The sequence below is a fragment of the Amblyraja radiata genome, chromosome 1 (genome assembly GCF_010909765.2).
Source record: "Amblyraja radiata isolate CabotCenter1 chromosome 1, sAmbRad1.1.pri, whole genome shotgun sequence".
Taxonomy (NCBI): domain Eukaryota; kingdom Metazoa; phylum Chordata; class Chondrichthyes; order Rajiformes; family Rajidae; genus Amblyraja; species Amblyraja radiata.
Window position 1 is genome coordinate 66,518,206 of NC_045956.1, and position 27,003 is coordinate 66,545,208.

At 42.5% G+C, this 27,003-nt stretch overlaps 1 protein-coding gene across 7 annotated transcripts in view; it reads left to right on the top strand.

Moving 5' to 3' along the window:
• mettl14 (methyltransferase like 14) overlaps positions 1–27,003 on the top strand; it is a 65,042-nt gene that overhangs the window by 5,291 nt on the left and 32,748 nt on the right. Inside the window, exons 1-6 of one of the 7 annotated variants that reach the window (XM_033023480.1) lie at positions 3,317–3,405; positions 6,006–6,078; positions 8,559–8,573; positions 9,147–9,234; positions 10,397–10,474; positions 21,504–21,591. In XM_033023480.1, the coding sequence (XP_032879371.1) occupies positions 6,056–6,078; positions 8,559–8,573; positions 9,147–9,234; positions 10,397–10,474; positions 21,504–21,591 (292 nt within the window). In that variant the 5' untranslated portion in view covers positions 3,317–3,405; positions 6,006–6,055. Of the gene's footprint in view, positions 1–3,316; positions 3,406–5,999; positions 6,079–6,618; positions 6,683–8,558; positions 8,574–9,146; positions 9,235–10,396; positions 10,475–21,503; positions 21,592–27,003 lie in introns of those variants that run through there. The other 6 variants (XM_033023487.1, XM_033023482.1, XM_033023472.1 and 3 more) reach the window with 6 other exon arrangements.

A 27,003-nucleotide genomic window follows, 5' to 3' on the forward strand; every position in this document is an offset into this window, starting at 1 on the left:
ATTTCCCCCATAATGTATCCCAGCTTCTCCCAGCTAACAATGATCTATTCTCCATATTCCTTGATCTCCATTCCCTTTGCCCTGTTTTGACACTTTCACACTTCCTTATCTATCTACCTTTCCCCTGACGTCAGTCAGAAGAAGGGTCTCGACTCGAAATGTCACCCATTCCTTCTCTCCAGAGATGCTGTCTGTCCCGCTGAGTTGCTCCAACATTTTGTGTCTATCTATTGATGGGCTGAATGGCCTAATTCTGTTGCTATCACTTATGAACATGATCTTCAATGTGTGGAGGCACACACAGCTGCAGATGCTGGAATCCTGTGTGGAGCCAGGCAGCATCCGTGGAGGGAGTCGACAGGCAACATTTTGGGTTGAAACTCTCAGTATGTGGACCTGTTCTATTTTCAATTCAATACTGTTACTTTTCCCTGCATTCACCATAGGATCACAAGTCATCCCCTGCACATAGTTTCAAATCTAGTTATGCCTTTGGTGGGAGATCAGAAAAGCAAACTTACAGTATTTACATTTATAAAAAGGTGTGATTCTACAAAACTATAATAGTTTCTAAAAATAAATAGAAAGGCAGCAGGTGAGAGAGTATCAATGCTGTAGGTTAATCCAAACATGTATTCAGCACACAAACAGAAATGGACCAGCTTGTGTGGAGTGTTCTGATGAATTATCATTGGCCTGACATTTTAACTATTCACTCTCTGCAGATGCTGCCTGTCCTCGGTACATGCAGCATTTTTTAGTTTTTTTCAGCTTTCCAACATTTGCAGTGTTTGCCTGTGGAATACTTGGGGCTGGTGTTAAGGTTGTTTGCCTATAAAATGGTGCTGTGACCCGAAACTTCACCTATTCCTCTTCAAGAGATTCACTTGATTCCAAATGTCTATACCTAACATATGCCTCCTTTTTGTTGACCAGAGCCTCAATATCTCTAGTCATCCAGGGATTAAAAACTGCAGCCAGCCTTGCGTGTCAAAGAAACACGGCACAGACCATGAACACTGTCGTAATTAAAAGCCTCCCATACAGATATTGCTTTACCTACAAACGTCCTCCCCACAATCAACTACTAAAGTTCCCTTCTAATACCATTAAAAATGGCTTTGCCTGAATTTGATACTTTTGGACCAGTCCTATTCTTTATCATTGCAATTTTAAAATTGATAGAATTATGGTCATTTTCCCAAAATACCCATCCACGAATACTTCGGTCAACTGGCCTGCCTCCTGTCCCAAGATGGGATTGGGTTTATCCCTTCTCTCACAGCCCCATCTACATTTTGATTGAGAAGTTTCCTGAATACATTTACAAATTCACTCCATTCATACCCTATGCACTATGACAATCCCAGTCAAAATCCCCACTATTACAACCCTCTTATAGTGAATAGACAATAGGTGCAGGAGCAGGTCATTCGGCCCTTCGAGCCAGCACGGCATTCAATGTGATCATGGCTGATCATCCCCAAACAGTACCCCGTTCCTGCCTTCTCCCCATATCCCCTGACTCCGCTATCTTCAAGAGCCCTATCTAGCTCTCTCTTGAAAGTATCCAGAGAACTGGCCTCTAAGGCGGAGAATTCCACAGACTCACAACTCTCTGTATGAAAAGGTGTTTTCTCATCTCCGCTCTAAATGGCTTACCCCTTATTCTTAAACTATGGCCCCTGGTTCTGGACTCACCCAACATCGGGAACATATTTCTTGCCTCTAGCTTGTCCAAACCCTTAATAATCTTATATGTTTCATTAAAATATCCTCTCATCCTTCTAAACTTCAGAGTATTCAAGCCCAGCCGCTCGATTCTCTCAGCATATGACAGTCCCGCCATCCCGGGAGTTAACCTTATAAACCCACGCTGCACTCCCTCAATAGCAATGATGTCCTTCATCAAATTAGGGGACCAAAACTGCACACAATACTCCAGGTGTGGTCTCACTAGGGCCCTGTACAACTGCAGAAGGACCTATTGGCTCCTTTACTCAACTCTTCTTGTTATAAAGGCCAACATGCCATTCGCTTTCTTCACTGCCTGCTGTACCTGCATGCTTACTTTCATTGACTGATGAACAAGGACCCCCAGATCCCATTGTACTTCCCCTTTTCCCAACTTGACACCATTTAGAAAATATTCCCAACTTGACATAATTTAGATAATACTTTAGATCATAATTTAGATTATTCATGTAGATCTCCTGCTATTTCCATACATATTTCCTCCTGATGATTACTGAGGGCCTATAAATATAATTCCATTGAAGTGATCACCCCCTTATTTCTCAATTCCACGCAATTAGGTTGACTGGACGATTCCCAAGGATATCCTCATTAAACCACTGATTTTCCTTCCCAAAAGTGCAACTTCCCCTCCTCTCTCACCTCCACCTATATCCCTGCTGTAGTGTTTGTACCTCTGAATGTTGAGATGCCAGTCCAGTCTTTCCCTCAGCTATGTTTCTGTAATAGCTAGTTGTAATAGTCCCACATAACCATCCATGCTTGGAATCGATCAGTGTTACATGTTAGGCCTTCTGTATTGTAATCAACAGGATAAACCATTAGTTTTCCCTTACTCCATGCCTGTCATGTTTATTGAGGACAGAATAGATGGCAGCTGCTGAAATCATGAGCAAAAAACAAAGTGGAGCAACTTAATGGGTCAGGCAGCATCGATGGAGATATTCGATAGATGATGTTTTCAGTTGGGACCCTTCAGACTGGTGTAGGGAGAAAAAGCTGAAATAGGGAGGTGGGGTTGGAGCAAAGACTGTCATGTCATTGGTGGTTAAAGATGGGGAGGGCATATTGGCAGATGGGTGGAGATGGTGATAATGGTTAGGTGCAAAGGAGACAAAAGAGTGTCAAATAATTACTCGGTTATAGGAATCAATCGGCAATAATGAACACCATTCCCTCCCATCCCTCCCCTCATGGTGCACTACTATGACGGTTTATTGTATTTGTGTCAACCTCCTCGTCTGCCACCCTTCCAAGTCGCCACCCTTCGAAGTAATTTCTAGCAGATTTCTCTGCCTCAGAAGAGATTCCAATGATCCAATAACCTGACCCCTGCTCTCTGCTCCAGCAGCTCAGCCATATTAATCTGCCCTAATCTCCTGTTCCCACTCTCACTTACATTATTGCTAAAGGCATTAAATCAGATACAATTTTATTATACTCTAATCTTTCTAAAAAATATTATTTTCTTCACTTTTCTTTACGAATACCTCTTCTTTACCTTTCTAAAGAATGATCCCTTTTGTGTAGTTTAACTAATAAAGTTGCTTTGTTTCCTTAGCTAGGAGCTGAAAATGCAGATAACATTGGAGCAGTTCTAAACAGCAAGGAAGAACAGAGGGAGATTGCTGAAACAAGGGAAACTTGCAGGTTAGTATGAAGGCATTTGTTTTCTGAATCTTTCTAGATAAAGTATTTAAGAGAACAGTTTATAGATGTTACATTTAGATTGCCAATAACTGTAGTTCGGTCTGTATAGCCAGCAATAAACTCAATAAACTTCGTTCAGGGAACATAAAGCTGCATAGAACAGCATTCTTAAGTTGATGTTCAAAAGAGATCTGACTTCTTTACATAGTGCAATCTTGCATATCTTCGGCAATATTCTTTAACAAAGATGAAAAGGGAATCATTTCCGTTTGTGGGTAGCATTCCCTGGCTCTTAGATTTTTCTACTTGAAGCCCATATTTTTAATGCAATTTGCTTGCAAAATTGGTGAACAAACAACTTTGAAGTTGTTGGCAGAAGTTGCTCTTCAGAAATGTAAGTTAATGAATTGAATTGAATTGAATTGAATGCCTTTATTGTCATTCAGACCTTACGGTCTGAACGAAATTTCGTGCCTGCAGTCATACATACAATCATACAGTAATAACAACAATAAACACAAATTAACACCACCACAGTGAGTCCTCCAAGCACCTCCTCACTGTGGTGGAGGCAAAAATCTTAGGGCTGCAGTCTCTTCCCTCCTCTTCTCCCTCTGCGCTGAGGCGATTCCCCACCGGGCGATGGTACAAACAGTCCCGCGGCTCACCGAACCCCGCAACGGGCCGGCTCAAACACCGCGGCCCGGGATGGTCGAAGCTGCCGCCCTCCAGTCCAACGGACGCAGCCGCTGGCCCGCGGCTCAAACCCAGACTCAGGTCATAGCCGCCAGAACGCCGTCCCAGCCACCGGAGCACCGTTCCAGCCCCGAGCCGGATCGCCCTCACGTGAGTGCCGTTCATCCCTCGGGCTGGGCCACTCCGACGGGAGTGCCGTACCTCCCTCGGGCTGGGCCACTCCGACGGGAGCGCCATTCCTCCCTCGGGCTGGGCCACTCCGACGGGAGTTCCGTTCCTCCCTCGGGCTGGGCCACTCCGACGGGAGCGCCGTTCCACCTCGGGCTGGGCCACTCCGACGGGAGCGCCGTTCCAGCCCCGAGCAGGGCCACTCCGACGGGAGCGCCGTACCTCCCTCGAGCTGGGCCACAGCCCTTCACGGGAGAGTCTCAGCCCCTCGCCAGGCCGCCCTCACGGGAGCGCAGTTCCAGCCCCGAGCTGGGTCGCCCTCACGGGAGCGAGCCCAGTGCAAGTCCTGACTGGCTGTGCCTCCGGAGTCTCGAGGCCGCCAGCTCTGCCATCAGGCCTCAGCGCAGACGGAGGCAGAGAAGGGGGATACGATAAAAAAAGTCGTATTCCCCCGAAGAGAGAGACAGCAAGCCCCGTTTCAACCCCCCACCCCCTCCCCCCACCACATAAACACAACCTAAAAAACAAAAACTAACTAGACAAAACGAAAAAAAAAAAACATAAAAAAGTAAAGACAAACGGACTGCAGGCGAGCCGCAGCCGTTTACCAGCGCCGCCACTTCCGGATTACATCCTTCGTTGCAGCATGTGCATTTGCTTTTCCATAAATCCCAGGCTTGGAATCTACAACTATACAAATGAAAAATTCTATGTGTTTATCTACGTCCCACAGTACAACAACGTGTTATTTATTAAATTCAATTATGCTCATTTCAACTTTCGAAGACCAATTTGGTATGCTGTAGAATTTTTCTTTTGTATTTGGAAAGAAACAATATGCACTTTGGAGATAAGAGATTTTCAGTTGTACAAGTGCCTATGCTTGGATATTATTTATCAACAAGGTGATACTAACTTTATAACTTCATATAGTAGTCTTCAATTTCACTTTTGATTAAAAAAACAAAATTTGTAGATTAATATCACTGAATCTCATTTTCATGTTTGCACTTGTTACTTCTGAGCAATTTTACAAAACATGCAGGTGCTGCAGAATCAGGCATTATCTGCCTTGTTTTGCATTTAAATTTGAATGTTCAACAAATATTACAACAATCCGAAGAGCAAATTCCTGTGTTTTATTGATGCTAAAGAGGCATTGTCAACTGAGGAAAGAATCTGAAGTTCACTGCTATTTTAAATAATTTATAATTTCAGTATCTGTGTAAAAATTATATTCCAACATAAAATCAAGTTAAATTGAGTCATCAATTTCAAGAACCAGATCGATCAAGAAAATGCCGTCAGTGCACCCTTGTAATATGTTGTGGTTTGAAGTACTTGTTTCTATACCTATTTATTGAAATCTGCTTGATATTTGTACCAGAGTTATAAAATCCGAGCCAGGTATTTAAAGGATTGCTTTTGAGCAGAATTTTATTTTTACAGTGACTAACTTAGGAATTTTAATTGTTAAATCAAATATTTTTAATGGAAGAAACTGACTTTTATCAAATCACTTCTGTTTATTCGTTGTGCAACTGCAGAGGTTGCAAATAGGTACTTTGTACTTTCACATTCTCTGCAGCTGAGCCATTTCATTATATAAAGTGCAAGGTTTTATTTTGATCATTGACAATTGAGTAACATTGTGGTTATAATAGTTGGAGTTGATTATAATATTCTCAACTCTAGTGCTATGTGATGACACAGTAAAATTACTCTTTCTATTGCAGCAACCCAGCCTCTATTGAATTGTGCTGTGGATAGATGTGTGCGGTCGGTCATGGTTCGCTTGAACAAAATAGGGTACTTTGTTTCCTCCTGTGATTAAGAATGGTACTGCACATAATATATACAGAAGTTTATGCATCCATTTTTTTGTATTTTGCATGGTAGAACAGCCATGTCATTAGTAAGACTAACAATTTGAGGTTGAATTATGGGGAGTTCTGTTATAATTCTTTTTCACGTAACACAGAGTTGAGACTAGTCCAGCATGAAAGTGAGTCTTTAAAATCTTCTTGGAAGATTTTTCTCCACACGGCTTAAGGGCTTTATTGAACAAGTGAAAGAAAGTATTTTCTTATTCATAGTAAAGCAGATGTACACTATTATTTGTAAATGTACCTCTTGATCTAATGATTGATTGTGTTAAAAATTATTTCATTAAGAAATCTTGTTCCTACCCAGCACAGAAGGAATTGGTTTGGAAAGTAGATTGACCAAGAAAAATAACAAGCTAAACTGAGCTGATGGCCTTTAATTCTTGAAGTAACACGGTTTTGGAATATTGCTCATTTGTAGCATAGATGAGTATTTTTATAATTGCGAACTATCTGTTTTTAGATGCATTGAGATTGAACAGAGTGAAGAAAAGGTATAGATCAAAATTGCATATATCATGAAGCTGGTAAGCACTGTTTGATGAAAAGAGCTGATGGGAATGAGCTGCACTGAAGTAATTAACAGTTTTATAACAATGTTAGCAAATCCTGCCAAAACTAAAATAACTACTTGATTCTTTGAGTGATTATTGCCAAATACACTCCTGTTAGAGGAGTTATATTAAAAAGTCTGTTTTAATCAGTACTGATCTCTCCTCTATCCTCACCCATATAACTATACTGGAAGTGTTTAAGAAGGAACTGCAGATGCTGGAAAATCGAAGGTACACAAAAAAGCTGGAGAAACTCAGCGGGTGCAGCAGCATCTATGGAGCGAAGGAAATAGGCAACGTTTCGGGCCGTCTGAAGAAGGGTTTCGGCCCGAAACGTTGCCTAACTATACTGGAACATTTTTTGATGTTTAGCTCGGTGTTGGATTCAAATTCCCCAAGCAGATTATAGTCAAGCTATTTTAAATATTCCATTTTAAATATCCTTAGTAACTATGAAATTGTCACCGTGATGAGTTAAAAAACACTTCTAAAGACCCAATGTATATAAACAGCCTAATGCAATATCTTTGCATGATAGAAGACCACTTGACATTGGTTACATTTAAAGCTGTTTTATGGATAGTTGTACACATTTCCTGTACAAACATATGGATGTGGCTTGTGGTTATCATCATTGTTTTTATGCCTCAATATTAAAAAGCAAAATGTCTGATATAGTGTTTCCTCTTTGGGTTTCATTGAGGCTGCAGATATGCATTCATTTGAATATTTTAACTTTTGAATGTTATGCAATGTTTGAATCTGGAAAAGCTGTGTGAGGAGATCAGTGAAACCAAATTTTAGTACAACTGATTCACTTAATGATAAAATAACATGCTGCTTTTATAAGGAAAGATCAAGTTTTGTCAAGCTTGTATTAAATTTGTACCTAAGGTAGTGCACAAAGTGAGGAGGAAAGAAGAAAGGGCATTTTCCAGGTATAGTTTAGGATAAGCAATCTTGAATAATCTTTCCTTGTTGTTCTTGATTAATTATACATAGCTGAGGTTCTACAGCTTTACAGTATGATTAACACCGGATAAGGAATGCTTTATAAAGGTATTGAATGTCACAGAGGGTTAGAAAAATAAACTTTTACCCATTTGGCAATAGTTAGAACAGACAACTTGAATGTGTAGTGTTATTAATGCCGATCTCATGTGAAATATGTTCATTTCAGTCCAAGAACTCTTCTAATTGGCATAAAACCACAACATAAAAGCATTTTTCAGGTGTCATAAATACCTTTTGAGTTTGGGATTAGGGTACAACTTGTCCAGTTAGAACATTGGTTTGTGCAAACAATAGGAAAATATAATGTTCTTAATATATATGACTTCAGAGTGTCAAAAAATTAGCATTGCCTTGAAGTAGTTTCTGATTTTTGTTTGTTCCATTTTGAATTTTCATGAGAACTCTTGGCATTTAAAACTAATGCATCAGGTGAAATACATTCCACCACTTACAGTTCTGGAGAGATTGCACTTTTCAAAAAATCCCTTAACATTCCATATCAATATATAACCATGAACCTATTGCATTGAACACGGTTAAAACAGTTTATCGATTTCTGATTCTTTGGTACAATTCAGTACAGTTCTGTCACCATCCGCTTTTTGTATACATAAAATGCTTAATCATTAAAATTTTGGATTGTGATTTGTTTCCTGTTGCCCTACGTTACAGTTATTATGCATCAAAAATATGCAAAACTGCAACAAATGGGGCAATTTGGAAGCAAACATCGATGAATCTTCTAAGATGAAAGTTTTAGTGAGTAAAGTCCAATTTAATCAAAACACAACGATTCTAGATGATGATGCATTTTTGTTTCCTTTTTTTTTTAAAGGAGCAGACTATACTGGTGAGTACTTTTCAAAGAAAAAAATATTTCTCCAAGTTTTGATGGAGAATGCAGCTTTAATATTGGTACATTCCTCTGGTGTTATGTGCTAACATTACACAATCAATTTAAGAGAATTTATAGTTTGACAATCTGATCTTTTGAATTATAGCATTTATAAAATAAAGGTTATTTGCATTTCAATCAAAATGAAACATTATGAGACTCCAACCCATCTTGTAATTCCTTCTTCTATTTGTTTCAAGTTTTCATTCCATATTAAAGCTCCATTTGTAACCAGTAGTGTAAACTTCATAATTTATGGTCGCCAATTATTTTGCTCTGCCAGCATCTTTGATGTACAGAATGCAATAGTATTTGATGTACTTTGTGTAAATTAATTCATGGAATGGAAGGGGTGAGAATGATAATTCTTTGCAACATTTGGAGATAGCCAGAATAATTTTGGGTTGTTTGCATATTATTCCTGCAGTATATTTTGCATGTGCATGTAAAATAAATATTCTTACATTTATGGTATTTCTTAGGAACTAATGCCTTTCTTAATACACATATTTTGTTTAATGCCTCTAGGGCAACTTATGACACATCAGCCTCAATTACAAAGCGCAGGCTTCCAGAAGAAGGGGAAGCCAGTGAAGAAGAATTTGAAGAATACAAAGTAATTATGACATGTAATGCTTCTGGGTTTATTTATCCTAAAGATTAATATTGATATATGTGTTACCAATTTCCTTTGTCTGGCACATCACATTTTAAGAATAATGATTCGAATTTCGAAATAATTTCCAAAAAAATAATATGTAATTGGCTTGTGGTGTTCATCGCAGTGTGTTCATCACCAAGATCAGTAAATTAATATCAAGCTGAAAATAATTCAGTTTATTGGAGTAGAAACTGCATATGAATCGCTAATTCACTGCGAAAGACTGTTTAGATATCTGGATGGTGGAAAGAAAAAAGATGAAAGAAATGTGACCTGGGAAATCATGTGATGGGGCGGGAAAGTACTATATAACTGGGAATGTTTAAGAAAGTGCTGCAGATGCTGGAAGAATTGAAGAAAAATGCTGGAGAAACTCAGCGGGTGAGGCAGCATTTATGGAGCGAAGGAATAGGCGACGTTTTGCGTCGAGACCCTTCAGACTGATGTCGGGGGGGGAGGGAAAAAGAAAGGAAGATGCGGAGATAAGAGGCTATGGGAGAGCTGGGGAGGGGAAGGAGGGAATGATAACTGGGAATTATTGTTTGTGGGGACTTTGATAAGTTCTGATTGCAACTTCTTGATCCTTGCTTCAGAAAGTTTATTTGTCATAATTATAGTCCTTTACCCACGTATCATTTTGGACATTATTTAACCTTCCTAAAATCACAATATTGTTTGTAAAGTAGGATATTAACACAACTTTAACTCCAGCCTAAGTAATGATTTTCATAGGCATAGAATGTTATACTTGGTGTGCTTAGTTATATCATTGATTCCATAATTATATCCTGCAAATTTATCAACTTGTCTTGGCTCCTGGGTAAATTCATCCATGGTCATTGGAACTATGTTTATTCTGTGTACTCTGCCTCTGAAATTAATACCATAAGCTGACCTGGGAAGCCCATCTCCATAACATTGACATAAAATATGCTTAAAGGGATAGGAATTTGATATTTTAAACTAATTAAAAAAAAAATATTTTACTATATGTTGAAAAGATGTTCTAAAATGGCTGTTCTAAATGCGCAAAATTGAATATATTCTGTACTCAAAGGAAGCTACTGTAGAATCATAGATCTATTTTAGTGTTCACAAATATTTACTCTGTTGATAGGATGAAGTTGTGGAAGAGGAGGAAACAGAAATGCAATACAATGAGGAAATATACAAAGATTCCAGCACCTTTCTAAAGGTAAATACATGATTTTAAAATATTGGACGTGACAAAAGTATACTAACTTCGAGTCATTAAATTAGCAGGATGCACTTTTGAACTTCTATGACAATAAGAAACTTAATGTTTTGTGATATTACTTCAATAGCATTGAAGAGCTCTTTAACTATAAAATATCAAAATGTGGACTGTGCAAGCCAACCATTTATTGTACTTCCCCAAAAAAGATATAAAAACATGTCAATGATAAAACATCATAATTCCATGTACATTATTATTACAAGCAGCACCTGGGTTGATCCGATCACCATAAAGATACGAAGTTCAAATATAGTGTGAAATGTTTATCGTAAACATGGAAATGATAGTAACGAAACATTCCTGTTGAATTGGCATTTTTCATTTTAAACAAAGTAAAAACAGGCTTATTTCATCAGTAGTTGCAAGCACCATGCAATAAAGTAATAAGCATGTTGGAGCACAAAAGCAAATGCCAGGTATCACAAATTGGAGTGTTTAAAGCCTTTGGGAATTAAAGTTTAAATACCTGGTTAAATAAACATATTTATCAGGCATTATTACCTCCAATTGAATTTGCATTTTACCTTTGAGTATAACATCCCATGATTATCCATAGGAATACAATCAGATTATATTGGCACTTAACCAAAAGAGAAGATATTGGGACTTACCCAAAAGTTTACTTGGATGTTTCATTTAGAAAATAAACTTGCCATTTACATTGTTCTTCAAAACTTCCCTGTCCCAGTTGTTTTACTCTTGGGGGGCATTTTTTTAATGTAATATTTGAAGATTAGCATGTTCTTAGCCCGGTTTCCTATTATTTTGTAGTCTGCCAGAAAATAGAAATTAAAGATATTTTGAGCATCTGCAAAACCAGTCTACATCTCTGCTTAACAGCTGATCTGAAATACTGGTCCCCAACAGAGTAGCCCTCCCTCAATATTATATTAGAGTGTTGGTTTGTTGCAAGTGCTCAAGTCTTGCCACTGGGACTTGAAATTGCAACCTTGTACGAAGATCTTAGGACATGGTAACTAGATATAGATGAGTGGGTGAAACCATGAAATCGAGTTTAACATAGACAATTGAGGTTTCAAAGGTTCAAAGGTTATTTATTGGTCACATACACCATAGGTGAAGTGAAATGCTTCTTGCCAATGCAGCACATAAAAGAAAGAATACAGACATAACAATAATTAAGAGATTTAAACATAAAAAATATCCCCACACAATGGTTCCCATTATGAGGGAAGGCACAAAGTCCAGTCCCCATCCCATGTCCACCCATAGTCGGGCCTATTGAGGCCTCCACAGTCGCCTTTACGGAGGCCCGATGTTCCAGGCCGTTCTCGCTGGGTGATGATGCTCCGGTGTCGGGAGAATCCTCTCAACGGCTTGGGACACCTGGAATGGCCGCTTCCTTACTGGAGACCGCGGCTTCCGAAGCCAACAAGGCCGCGCTGGATGGAGCTCCACCACTGGCGATCTCGGCGAGATATCCCAGGCTCCTGATGTTAAAGTCAGCGCTGCCGCCCGCGACTGGCCGCTCCACAGACCCGCTGCTCCACGATGTTTTTCTCGGCGGTCTCAGCTCACCGGAGTTCCAGCGCGGCGACAATTTCTATTAGTCCTTTCCACTTCCAAACAAAAATGTGGTTGGATTATTCAGCGTATGATCAACCTGTGTCAATAAATCCTGGACAATGGTAACATATATGCGTACGTATAGTTGTGAATGTTGCTCATTAAATAACTACAGTGCTGATATTCCATATTAAGAGCATTGATTTGCCGTTAAAATGAATTCTGTAATAACGTGTCAACGGCAGCAGTGACAATCGAACACTGGTTTTAATGTTTCACGTGTTCACAATTTAATTAATTAAAACAAATAATAAAATTATTATTTCTTTATTAAAGACTTTATTATTTCTGCTTCAAATAAAGTCACAAACTAAACATTCACCAATCAATGATATATGATATATCCCACAATGACATGCAGCAAAATTATAAGACAGTATCATGCAATTTCTATTAGTCCTTTCCACTTCCAAACAAAAATGTGGTTGGATTATTCAGCGTATGATCAACCTGTGTCAATAAATCCTGGACAATCGAACACTGCGGTTTTAATGTTTCACGTGTTCACAATTTAATTAAAACAAATAATAACATTGGGAATTAAAACGCATTTGATTGCATTCCGTTATCAAACATAGTCAATGTTCGCTCTGAAGACATTTCCAGGACAGTAGGGTCAGGGAGGGGGGTGTGTGTGAAAGAGTGCGGGGTGGATAGATGGCGGGGGGGGGGGAGGGGTTAGAAGGCAGTCAGTGCAGAATGGATGGATAGACGCAGGTAAATTAGTACGTGTTGGTTGGAGTAGGTAAAATTGTGAGGGGAGAGCACGGGGGATGTCGGTGTTGAATGGGGGGGGTTCAGCACGGGATGGATGGGGGTAGACAAAAGTGCTGGAGAAACTCAGCGGGTGAGGCAGCATCTATGGAGCGAAGGAAATGGGCAACGTTTCGGGTCGAGACCCTTCTTCAGACTGTTCCCCCCCATTCTTCTTGAATGGGAGGATCAGTACAGGATGGATGTGGGGGGGTGGGGTGGGGGGGAGATCAGCGCAGGATGAATGGGGTCGGGGGGGGGGGGGTCAGTACAGTGTGGATCGGAGGGTCTGCAGGATGAATGGAGAATCACTACAGGATGAATGAGAGGAAGGTGCAGGGTAAACGGAGGGTGGGTCAGTACGGGATGAATGCGTGGATTAGTACAGGATGGAAGGGGGAATCAGTACAGGATGGATGGAGGAGGTGCAGGATGGATGGGAAAGGGGTAAGTACAGGGTGAATTGGGAAACCAGTGTAGGATGGATGGGGGGGTATGGCGACAGGAGAATTAATGCGAGGTGGATAGGGTGATCAGCGCAGGATGAATAGATTGGGGGGAGGGGGAGATGGGGAGGGGAGCACAGGGGATGTCAGTGAGGACTGAACAGAGGCGGGAATGGGTATCAGTGCGGGATGTAGAGGAGTGGTCCCAGGATGGGGGGGGGGTGTGGAGGGGGCGTACAAGAGAGAGAGAGAGAGAAAGAGAGAAGGGGGGCGAGGTGGGGAGGAAGGAAGGTCAGCGCTCCTGAGACAACATCGCCCGCTGCCTTGGCCGTTGGGAATTCCTCCCCACCGCCCCCCTCCTCCGCCAGCCAACAGCAAGGTGCGGGGCCGAGCGGTGCAGCTCAAAGATCCTATAGCTATAGTATCTTTGGTGCAGCTGCTTCAGAAGTGTCGGAGCGAATGACGGGTCCCGCACAGCAGCAGCCGCGGCAGCGGCTCCATCATCAACTCCTCCCTGATAGCGGCCGCTGCCTGCAAACCCGCTAACGGGATAACCGCTTTCAAAACAAACCTTCCCGCACGCCGAGGGAGGATTTTTTTTTAAAGCGCTGGGTAGTGGATTTGCAAGCAGCGGCCTTTATCAGGGCGTGCGGGGTGCGGGGAGAGGAGGAGATGAATCCGCTATCGCGGCCGCTGTGCGGGACCAGTCATTCGCTGCGACCCTTCATCACCACGCACCTAGTATCTTTCTCACGCAATACAGCCGTCACCGCCGACACAAAACGTCGCGTTCCTTTTCTCCATAGATGCTGCCTGACCCGCGGAGTTACTCCAGTTTTTTGTGTCTATCTTCGGTACAAACCAGTATCTGGTTGCCAAGCCGGGCAAAATGACTCGGTGTTTGGTTGCCCGGTGGCGCTTTGAGTGGTCAATGGCACCCGGGCAACCGTTAATTTCAAGCCCTGCAGATAGAAATGGAGAAAAAAGGAACAGTAAAATGCAAAAGCAGAAATAGAAATTGTAGGACATAAATAAGAGCATGCTACAAAAGTAAGGTAAGATGATTTTTAAAATGGCCCAAGGCTCTGTACCTTAATGCACGAAGCTGAGTAGGTATGGTATGCTAACCATTATGGAGCCATGATTACAAGTGGATGAAAACTGGAAGCTTTATTCAGTCAAATTTGACTTTTATGAAACCGGCAGAAAGAAGAAGATGGTTAATAAGAAAACTCATTGGTGTGAGACAATCCAGGGTTAAAAGCTAGAGTGCAGTTGAGTGGAGGTAAAAATACACTTTAGGTTAGGTAGTAGCTCCAACTCCAATGGGTATAAATCAACCAATAATGGGAATGCATAAACTAGCAGTGTAATGATGAAGAGGACATTAATTTTCATGTAGATTTGGTTAGCAAAGTTGGAAAATGCAACCACACGAATGAAATCAGAGTGCATTTTGCTAGCCCTTGCTGCCTCCTCCCCTTCCTTAACCCTCTAGCTGTCTCCTCCCACCCTCCCATCCGCCCGCTCTCGGGCTCCTCCCCCTCCTCCCCTTTTCCTTCTTTCTCCCACCCCCCATCAGTCTGAAGAAGGGTTTCGGCCCGAAACGTCGCCTATTTCCTTCGCTCCATAGATGCTGCTGCACCCGCTGAGTTTCCCCAGCAATTTTGTGTACCTTCTTGCATTTAAGGTATGGGCGGCTTGTAATATTGAATTGTGGTTATAAAATTTATAACAAATGTATTATGGAGGCAACCAGGGAACAGATTACTTTAGGTCTGGGTAATGAGGCCGATTCAATGGAATACCGCAGGGTAAAAACATTTGGGTGATAGCAGCCATAACATAAGAATTCTTATATTCAGCTTGAGCAGGGAAGCTTAGACCAGAAACTTATTTACTTAAATAACGAGAATTGCACTAACAAAGATAGATTTGACTGGTGTTAGATTGGGCAGATATTAGCAGAAAGGTTGGTTGGCAAGTAGTGGGAGACATTTAAAGAGATAATTTATGACGCTTAGCAAAAATGTCCCAGAAATGAGGAAAGATTCCAAGGAAAGAATGAACCAGCCATGACAAACTATAAAATTCATGGAGGATATTAAATTTAAAGCGAGAAAATATATGGAAGCTAGTGGCAGATCAGGAAATCAGAACAAATTTGGATTTCAGTTAAAGAGATAAACTGAGTGCAAAACAGTGAGGAAGAACCTGTAAGAGCTTGGTAATTGAGTAACTCATTGAACTATATTAGAAGGCAGTTAGTTACTGACTAAATGCCTTGAGAAAAATGCCAAACCAGGTTTTAATTGAAGATTCCTTATCCTAAGGCCCTCAATGACCAGATATCATTAATGAAATTACTCGTAGGTTTTGTTCCAGTGTTAGCTAATAAACTGAATTAAACATTTTCAGTTATGATTGTGGGATTTGGTGCATGTAAGGTATCGGCGGCTTGTAATTTTGAATTATTGTTATAAAATTTATATATTACAAATCAAAGAATGGAGGAGGCACTTAAAATGTGTGCAGATAAATGACTTTCTGTCTGGAAGAATAGTTTAAGTAAACATTTCATAACAAAAAATTACTTGGGGAGAAAAAGAGATGGTGATAAAAGTACAGTAGCTATGGGTGAGATTTTATGATGCTGAAATGCATTTGAGAACCATGTATCCTGAAAATCAGCACGGGAGCACCAAGGCTGCGTGCTCAGTCCCCTGCTGTACTCACTCTATACTCATGACTGTGTAGCTGGACATAGTGCGGACTCCATCATCAAGTTCGCCGACGACACCACTGTTGTGGGACAAATCACTGATGGTGGTTCCTGGGTGTGCATATTTTCGAAGGTCTTTCCTGTTCCGAGCACTGATGCAATTATAAAGAAAGCACATCAGCGCTTCTACTTCCTGAGAAGATTACGGAGAGTTGGTATGTCAAAGAGGACTCTCTCGAACGTCTACTGGTGCACAGTAGAGAGCATGCTGACTGGCTGCATCGTGGCTTGAGCGTCCAGGAGCGGAAAAGAATGCAGAAAGTTGTGACCACTGCCCAGTCCATCATCGGCTCTGACCTGCCCACCGTCGAAGGGATCTATCGCAGTCGTTGCCTCAAAAAGGCTGCCAACATCATCACGGACCCACACCATCCTGGCCACACACTCATCTCTCCGCTGCCATCAGGTAGAAGGTACGGGAGCCTGAAATCTGGTACATCCAGGTTCAGGAACAGCTACTTCCCCACAGCCATCAGGCTATTAAACACGTCATCAAACAAACTCTGAACTATAACAGCCTATTGCACTTTATCTGTTTATATATGTGTGTGTATATATATATATGGTCTAACAGGGCTCTCGCTTAACTTTTTTCCCCTGTTGCCAGCTGGGCAACCTTGGCAGCTTTTTAGGTTGCCAAATGACAGTTTAGGTGGTCATTTAAGATGGCTTGCATGACACGTGCGATAATGTGCTCGGACGAAGTGCGTAGTTACCAGTCGGAATTATACTCAATGAAGCATTCACATATTATTTCTACTTCAAATAAAGTCACAAACTAAACATATTCACCAATCAAGACATGATATATCCCACAATGACATGCAGCAAAATTATCTCAACTCTTTTTACACATTGCAATTAATACAATTTCTATTAGTCCTTTCCACTTCCAAACAAAAATGTGGTTGGATTATTCAGCGTATGATCAACCTGTGTCAATAAATCCTGGACAATGGTAACATATATGCGTACGTATAGTTGTGAATGTTGCGCATTAAATAACTACAGTGCTGACATTCCATATTAAGAGCATTGATTTGCCGTTAAAATGAATTCTGTAATAATGTGTCAACAGCAGCAGTGACAATGGAACACTGCGGTTTTCATGTTTCACGTGTTCACAATTTAATTAATCCATCTTTATGGATTAAAACAAATAATAAAATTGGGAATTGGAACACATTTGATTGCATTCTGTTATCAAACATAGTCAATGTTCGTTCTGAAGACATTTCCAGGACAATAGGGTCAGGGAGGGGTGTGTGTGTGAATCAGTGTGGGGTGGATAGATGGCGGGGGGGTTAGAAGGCAGTCGGTGCAGAATGGATCGATTGAGGCAGGTGAATTAGTACGTGTTGGTTGGAGTAGGTAAAAGTGTGAGGGGAGAGCACGGGGGATGTCTGGTGTTGAAAGGGAGGGTTCAGTATGGGATGGATGTGGGTAGACAAAAGTGCTGGAGAAACTCAGCGGGCGAGGCAGCATCTATGGAGCGAAGGAAATAGGCAACGTTTCTGGTCGAGACCCTTCTTCAGACTGTTCCCCCCATTCTTGAATGGGAGGATCAGTACAGGATGGATGGGGGTGGGGCGGAGATCAGCGCAGGATGAATGGGGGGGGAGATCAGCGCAGGATGAATGGGGGGGTGGTCAGGACAGTGTGGATCAGAGGGTCTGCAGGATGAATGGGGGATCACTACAGGATGAATGAGGAGAAGGTGCAGAGTAAATGGAGGGTGGGTCAGTACGGGATGAATGCGTGGATTAGTACAGGATGGATGGAGGAGAAGTGCAGGATGGATGGGAAAGGGGTAAGTACAGGGTGAATTGGGGAACTAGTGTAGGATGGATTGGGGGGGGGTGGCAGGAGAGTCAATGCAAGGTGGATAGGGTGATCAGCGCAGGATGAATAGATTGGGGGGGGGGGAGATGGGGTGGGGATCACAGGAGATGTCAGTGAGGACTGAACAGAGGCGGGAATGGGGATCAATGCAGGATGGAGAGGAGGGGTCCCATGATAAGGGGGGGGGGGGTGGAGGGGCGTACAAGAGAGAGAGAGAGAGAGAGAGAGAAGGGGGGCGAGGTAGGGAGGAAGGAGGGTCAGCGCTCCTCAGACAACATCGCCCCGCTGCCTTGGCCGTTGGTAACTCCTCGCCACCGCCTCCCTCCTCCGCCAGCCAACAGCAAGGTGCGGGGCCGAGCGGTGCAGCTCAAAGATCCCATAGTTATAGTATCTTTGGTGCAGCTGCTTCAGAAGGGTCGGAGCGAATGACAGGTCCCGCACAACGGCAGCAGCGGCCGTGATAGCGACTCCATCACCTCCGCCCCCCGCCCGCCCTGATAGCGGCCGTTGCTTGCAAATCCGCTAACGCACGCCGAGGCCGGGAGGAGGGAGGGAGGGGGAGGCCTCGGCGTGCGGGAGGGTTTGTTTTAAAAGCTCCGTTAGCGAATTTGCAAGCTGCGGCTGCTATCAGGGCAGGCGGGAGGAGGAGGAGATGGAGCCGCTGTTCGGGGCCCGTCATTCGCTCCGACCCTTCCTCACCCCGCACCTAGTATCTTTCCCACGCAATACAGCCGTCACCGCCGACACAAAACGTCGCGAGAGATGCTGCCTGACCCGCGGAGTTACTCCAGTTTTTTGTGTCTATCTTCGGTACAAACCAGTATCTGGTTGCCAAGCCGGGCAAAATGACTCGGTCTTTAGGTTGCCCGGCGGCACTTTGAGTGGTCAATGGCAACCGCGAATTTCGAGCCCTGTCTAAGCTATGTAAACATACTGAACTGTTCTGTATTTATGCTTACAATACTCTGTTGTGCTCAGCAAGCACAAGCTGGGGGCGCTGTCCTGTGCACGGCTGCCCAGCCAGCAGCTGTCTGTCTTTTCATCTTTTTAAAAAAATTTTAGTTAGTTAAGTGTTTTGTTTGGAGGTCTAGACTTTTTTATGTGGGGGGTGGGGGGGGGGGAAGGGGGAAACTACCTTTCAGGGTCCCTACCTGGTCGGAGAGGCAGCTTTTCTCCGGGCTGCAGCTTCGACCCGTCCTCGCGGCCTACCAGCGGGCCTGGAGCGGCGTTTCCTGTCGGGGACCGCCCAGAACCTCAGCTTCGGCGGCGGCACAGCGCTGGAGCGCTATAGCGGAGCGGGCGATGCCTTGCCCGGGTCGCCGCGCTGGAGCTCCGGTGAGCTGAAGATCGCTGAGGAAAACATCGCGGAGCTGCGGGACTGTGGAGCGACCAGCAGCGGGCGGCGGCGCTGACTTTACACCGGGAGCCTGGGATCTCTAGATGAGATTGCCAGTAGTGGAGCTCCAACCAGCGCGGCCTTGTTGGCTTTGGGAGCCGCGGCCTCCAGTACGGAAGCGGCCGTTCCAGGGTTCCCAGGCCGCTGAGAGGACTCTCCCGACGCCGGAGCAACATCACCTGGCGAGAACGGCCTGGAACATCGGGCCTCCGTAGAGGCAACTGTGGAGGCCTCAATAGGCCCGACTATGGGTGAACTGGGGTTGGGGACTGGACTTTGTGCCTTCCCTCATAATGGGAACCATTGTGGGGGGATGTTCTTTATGTTTAAAACTCTTATTAATGTTATGTCTGTATTCTTTATGTGCTGCAAAATGGCAAGAAGCATTTCACTTCACTACACCTAGGTGTATGTGAATGTGACCAATAAAATACCTTTGATACCTTTGAAGCAAGAATTTCATTGTCGTATCTGGGACACATGACAATAAACTCTCTTGACTCTTGAAATGCTTTTTAAGCCTTGTAAGAGTTTTAAAGCATTATAATGTAAGCCTTAGATCAGTGGTAACATTCTGATTTGCAAAATTGTCTGTTTGCCTTATTCCATAGTTTGAACTTTCGCACCATTAGCTGCTGTGTTCCCTTCAACTACTTACCACAGAACATAGCTTCCAGGGAAAGGTTATGCACTTGCTGTTACACAACTGTCAATGAACAGGGAGCCTAAGTACTCATACTCATGCTTACTTTATTAGCCAAGTATGTTTTGCATCATACGAGGAATTTGATTTGCCACACAGTCATACTAATAAAAAGCAACAGAACACACAAAATACATTTTGACAGAAACATCCACCACAGTGACTCCTCCACATTCCTCACTGTGATGGAAGGTGAAAAAAGTTCAATCTCTTCCCTTCTTTGTCCTCCCACGGTCGGGGGCCTCGAGCCTTCTGTTGACGGGACGATCTTGACTCCTGTAGCTGTCGGCATTCGGGCCCTCTGCTTCGGGGGGATCAAGCTCCCTCATCGGGGGGATCTCAGCTCCCCCGCGCCGAGCGATCGGACCCCAGGTCGGGGCTGGTCAAACCTTCTGCGTAGTTGGAGCTCCCGACATCTATGGTCTCAACCCGATACTGTGAGCTCCCGATGGTGAAATCCGCGTCAATCCCAGGCAAGGAATCAGCTCAGATGATAAGTCCAGGCCCCGCGGTGGGGCTCAAAGTCTGTACTGAGCAAGGCATCTAGCTCCACGATGTTAGGCTGCAGAGCGACCAGAAACACGATCCGGAAAACAATCTCATCTCCGGCAAGGTAAGAGATTGGAAAAAAAAGTTGATAGAGCTCTTAGGGCTAGTGGAATCGAGGGGTATGGGGAGTTGACCCCGACCCCCACCCACCACATAAAACAAACCAGAGAACAATAAAACAAACTTTTAAAACACACTAAAAATATCCCAAAAAAAGGAAAAGACAGACAGACTGTTGGCGTGGCTGCATTTGTCAGCGCCCCCTGGTTGTATCAGTTTAAATGGAAGGACTAACAAATTATGAAGGTAGAGGTTTTCAAGCAGGATTAATTCTGAATACCATTGCAATTTCTTTTGTGAAATTTGTGCCACAGTATCCTGACTGAAAGTTTGTCTATTTTGTTAGACAAAAATATATAGATGTTGTATTATTTGTCATTGAATGTTAATATGATTTTATGGACCTGATGCACTTTACCTCATGAATCACAGATGTGTAACTTTTGTGCTGAGTGTAATTTTGTTGAAAATTCCTTGCAATCTAGTTACAGATTTATTTTTAAATACTTCCAGGAAAATGTTACAGATTTAAATAATTATTTCAATTTCAAAGTCAGAAATAGACCAATAGTTAGCATCTACACTTTTTTATTATATATAATAAATCGAACAAGGCAGAGTTCTGGTTATACTTTGGCATGTTATCCTTAATGCTGATCTTTAAAATCCTAGTCGAAATGTCTAGTTAAGATAAAAAATGTTGGTTTCATCTAGACTACGTCACTTCCTAATTTTCTGTAAATAATTCTGAAATTTTAACTTGAATACTACATTGTCCATAACTGAAGTACACGTCCATAACAATGTGTTGTCTTTAAACCTACTTAATGCATTCAATTTTCCTCCAGGGTACACAGAGCTTAAATCCACACAATGACTACTGCCAGCATTTTGTAGACACTGGTCATCGCCCCCAAAACTTTATTCGTGATGTAGGTAAGTTAAAGCAATTATCAGTGAGTCCTTGAAACTTTATCCCAGATATATCTCTGATGAATTGATGCTATCTGAAAGTTTCTTTGATGTAAAATTATTCAAAAGTTGTATTCGATTTGAATATTTTCATGGCAGTGACTTTTGCCAGGTTTATACAGATGATCCTGATATTTATTGAGATTTATACCACAATTTTCTTGTGTTAGAATGATAGAGTAAAATCTTTTTAGTTGATATAATTTCATAATTTGCAGTAAAGTAGACTGTCTGTTGTGGTGTATGTGTGCTTGTCAGTGTGAGATTAAAGAAAATGCTTTCAATGCTGTGGGTACTTGCATGAAATGTAAACGGGGGGGTGGGGGGGGGGATGGGTTGCATTCAACAAGCACAATCCTGAACTGATCGCCGCATAAATAGCAGATAGACATGAAGCTGGAGTAACTCAGCAGGTCAGACAGCATCTCTGGAGAAAAGGAATAGGTGGCTTTTTGGGTCGAGACCCTTCTTCAGACTGAGAGTCAGGGGAAAGGGAAACAAAAGATATGGATGGCAATATAGAGTGATATAGAACAAATAATTGAAAGATATGCAAATAAGTAACGATGATAAATGAAACAGGCTATTCATTGTAAGCTGTGAGCTGGGTGAAAACGAGTTGCAGACAATGAGGCTCAATAAGATGACTTTGAAGCTAGTACAACTTGGGGACGGGTTTAGTTTAGAGATACAGCGCGGAAACAGGTCCTTCAGCCCACCGTGTCCGCGCCAAACAGCGATCACCGCATGTTAACACTATCCTACATACACTAGGCACAATTTACATTTATACCAAGCCAATTAACCTACAAACGTGTGCATCTTTGGAGTGTGGGAGGAAACCGAAGATCTTGGAGAAAACCCATGCGATTACGGGGAGAACGTACAGACAGCACCCATACTCGGGATCAAACCCGGATCTCTGGTGCTGTAAGACAGCAACTCTACCACTGCGCTGATGGAGAGAGCGGGGGATGCAAGTGTTGCTTGAAGTTAGAGAAATCAATATTCATATGGCTAGGTTGTAAGCTGCAGAAGCAAAATTTGAGGTGCTTTTCCTCCAATTTGCGTTTGCCCTCACTCTGACAATGGAAGAGGCCCAGGACAGAAAGGTCACTGTCGGAATGGGAGGGAGAATTAAAGTGGTTTGCGACCGGGGGATCAGATAGGTCCAGGCGGACTGAGCAAAGTTGTTCACCAAAACAATCGCCCAGTCTACATTTGGTCTCGCCAATATATAAGAGTCAACATCTTGAACAACGGATACAGTAAATCAGGTTGAATAGGTACAAGTGAATTTCTGCCTAACCTGAAAGGACTGTCAGGGTCCCTGGACAGAGTCACATCTGCCGCATAAATAGCTATGTTTCAGGAGTAAAGAATTTTGTAAATGGACAAGGATTATAAACTGGTGAAGAAATTCGTTTTCAAATAAAAATGAGGTGTTTTGTTTAATTTTGTAATTCCAGATTTATTGACTAAATGTGCAAGTTGATGTTACAAGACAGTACTTGTCGATGTAACATTTTAAAGCTAATCCAGTACCAGATAGCAGTGCAAGCTCGGCCATGAACTTCCATTGTTTCAGACAACCACCTGTTACAATGGTCCTGTTGAAGCATCAGGTTATGTTATAACCTCAATTAATGATATATGTTTGATTCCTGGCTCCATTAAGAGCAGGAATGAGCCATAAAGCCTGCCAGTAGATAGTTTTTGAAATCAAACGTAGATGAAGATTTCAAACTCAACTTCTTGGGGGTTTTTTATGGTTTGAATTTTGTTTTCACTTATATGGTGCATGACTTGGCCACTCAAGAATTGACCGCTTTTTAGCTTTGAAAAACTCCTTTGTTGCTTTAGCAGTATGTTTGTGATCATTGTCTAGCTGTAGAATGAACTGTCGGCCAATGAGTTTTGAGGCATTTGTTTGAACTTGAGCAGATAGGATGTGTCTATACATTTCAGAATTCATTATGCTAATACCATCGGCAGTTGTATCATCATTGAAGTTAAGTGAGCCATACATGTCCAGGCCATAACACCCCCACTGCTGTGTTTCACAGATTATATGGTATGCTTTGAATCTTGGGCAGTTCCTTCCATCCTCCATACTTTGCTCTTGCCATCACTCTGATATAATTGAATCTTCATCTCATCTGCCCACAACACTTTTTTCCAGAACTGTGGTTGCTCTTTTAAGAACTTCTTGCAAACTGTAACCCGGCCATCCTATTTTTGCGGCTAATCAGTGGTTTGTATCTTGCAGTGTAGTCTCTGTATTTCTGTTCATGAAGTCTTCTGTGGACAGTGGTCATTGATTAATCCACATCTGACTTCTGAACAGGCCTGTGGAGTCGATACCCGAAACACCCAACTCCATAATGTTTTGTGTATCGGTCTCCGACCCCTAGGTATAATTATTCTAAATCTGCTATGATGATATTGCACAAGATGGCATTTCAAAAGAACTACATGAATCATCAGGCTACATTTTAAACCCATTTCCTTAAAGTTTTGAGTCTAATAGTTGTAACTATGCTCTTGTGGCTTTTTTTATTGTTTATTTTTGGAAAAAATGCATTATTCATTATAATAAAAGGAAAAAAAGTTACATAGGATTATGACAAATAAAAATTCCATTGAATTAAATAAAAATTATAAAAGCATTACTCCAAAATGTATTAAACTAAGGCCACAGGTACGAGCTAAATGGCTAAATTATGACAAAATAAAATTCTCAAGTGCAATAGAAATTTAATAGAAACCTACTAAATGCATAGGTAGTTAAGTTTGCTACGAAAGTACATACCTAAAATGTATTAATAACGTGCTTAGGAAGAGAATTGCTTCTGCCAAATCCTCTTTCATTGAAGCCCTTAAATCTGATTTAGTTATTTTCAGTGCGGAGACCTGAGTGGGTGTTATGGATGTTACTATCATAGCTGCAAATGTTACTATTTCTGGATAAGCAGGGATGACTTCTTGTACTGTAAATTTAGATGAGCGATCATATTTCTCTTACTTTTAAACCACCAAGAAATAGTTTTCATTTTGATTGGAATTGTATCTAAAAAGAAAGCCTTTTTTTTCTTAATCTCCAATGGTTTGCAATAAAGTTTGATTCAACCAGACTTGGCATTTTTTTAATGTATGTGTAGATATGACATATACACGACATGTAATTTAAGATCATCTTTAATCCACATAGAGACAGTAGCATGTTAGTTGTCACTGCATCCTGTCTGCTACTCGAACTGCGTAGCATAGGAAGTGGGTGTTAATATAAATGATACAGTAAGGCGGGGTTAGTGATGCTAACCTATTTATGATTGGTAGCATGCATAAACCAATCTACAGTATGTGCACAAACTTTTTTGTTCCAATTATGTGTTTATAAAGGCATTTCAATTGCTTGTGCCCCTGTACATTAAATTCTGACTTCATTTCAAAGTTATGTTTGTGTCTTAGATTGTTAATTGTGACTGAATCATTCTGAAAATTGTGGAAAATATAACTGGACGTTCTGTATTGGAATTCACTTTTCTAAATCTAATTAAAGTAGAAAAACTCTTACCTAAGGCATATTCCTTCATACCGGGCCCACTGCGCAGGGGAGACTTTCAGTTATTTTAAATTCCGCACGAGTGGATACCGGGCCCACTGCGCATGCATTTTGCGTTATTGCCAGGTTTATTAAAGGTCCCCCTCCCCCAACGCAATATTCCCCCAGTAGCACTCACCTATACACGACGCTGGATGTTAAAATGGCGATCCCGGCAATCCTCAATGCAGGCACGGCCGACAGGTCCCCGTTATGACGCCAGAGATCGCCTTTGTGACGTGAGTCAAAATTGTGATTTCAAGATGGCGGTGGGGCGACTGCGCAGGCGCGGCTAATGATCTCAAAATGCCGTCGGGCCCGGCAACCCGCAACTGCGCACGTGCGGATAACGGGCCCGGCAACCCTCCCCCAACTGCGCAGGCGCGGATCCAGTGGCCATCTTACCGTTGTGACGCGTTGAGATCCCATTGTGACGTCGTTGTGACGTCAAACGCGGCTGACAGGCAGGGCATGTGGAAAAGACGTTTTTGTAAAGTTTAAAAAGTGATTTTTTAAAGTTTAAAATGTCAATAACTTGTAAATTATAACGTCAATCTGAACGAAGCTTGGTAGTTCATCGCAGGACAATGGTGAGTAAGGTGGGCCTAAAATTGTAGTGCTATCGTATACCGTTTTGGCAGTATTTTGGGAACACATGGTACGGCAAGTGGAAAAGTGATTTTTTTTTTTTTTAAGTTTAAAATGTCAATAATGTAAAATATATAACAAGTTTAAAATGTCACAACTTGTAAAATATAACATTAATATGAACGAAACTTGGCTCCTGCACAACCCCAGGACAATGGTGAGTAAGTTGGGCCAAAAATTGTTGGGTTATCGTGTACCGTTTTGACGGAATTTCAGGAACAAACGGCACGGCTAGTGGAAAAGTGATTTTTAAAAAAAAGTTTAAAGTGTCAATAACTCTTAAATATAACATCAATCTGAACAAAACTTGTTAATGCACACGCAGGACAATGGTGAGTAAGGTGGGCCAAAATTTGTAGCACAATCGTGTACCGTTTTGGTGGTGTTTCGGGAACACGCATACAAACAAACAAGATGAGTTTTAGTAATATACAAGTGCGGACCCGTTGGGCCTGGTCTCCGAACGCATTATTTCACCACTCACCCATAGCCCCCAACTGCGCAGGCGTGGCTGACGGCTTCCGGTTGTGTTGCCAGAGATCCCCGTTGTGACGCTGCTGCTCCGGGCCAGTGGAGAGGGAGAGGAGCGGGACCCGGGGCAAGGACTAGGCTGCAGGCTCAACCTCTCTCTCCTCCCCCGGCTCCAGGCCACTCGGTCCGTTCCCCTCCCCGACTGCCCCCGCATCAACTACAACTTCATCGCTGATGTGGTAGAGAAAACGGGGCCGGCAGTGGTTTACATCGAGAACTTGGGGAGGTGAGGAAGGAGTGTGGGGGAGATTGAGGAAGGGGATGGGGTAGGGAGGGAGAGGAGTGGGGGATAGAGGGAGAGCAAGGTAGTAGGGGGGATGGGATACGGGGAGGAGAGAGGGGAAAGAAGAGGGAGGGTGAAGAGGAGCGGGAGGGAGTGCTGGGGGATGAGGGGGAATGGAGGACGATAGGAGTAGGAAGAGGGATGGCGAGGTAATGGAGGAGTGGAGGGCAGGCATGATATTCACCTCCAGAAAAAAAGTAGGAAGTATTGGTCGGGGGTCCTAAAGGCCGGCTAGGCCGCTGGCGGGGTCCAGGGGCAGCACCCCGGTGCAGGTTCAGGGGGCTCCTGCATTTTCAATAAATTGAAAGTA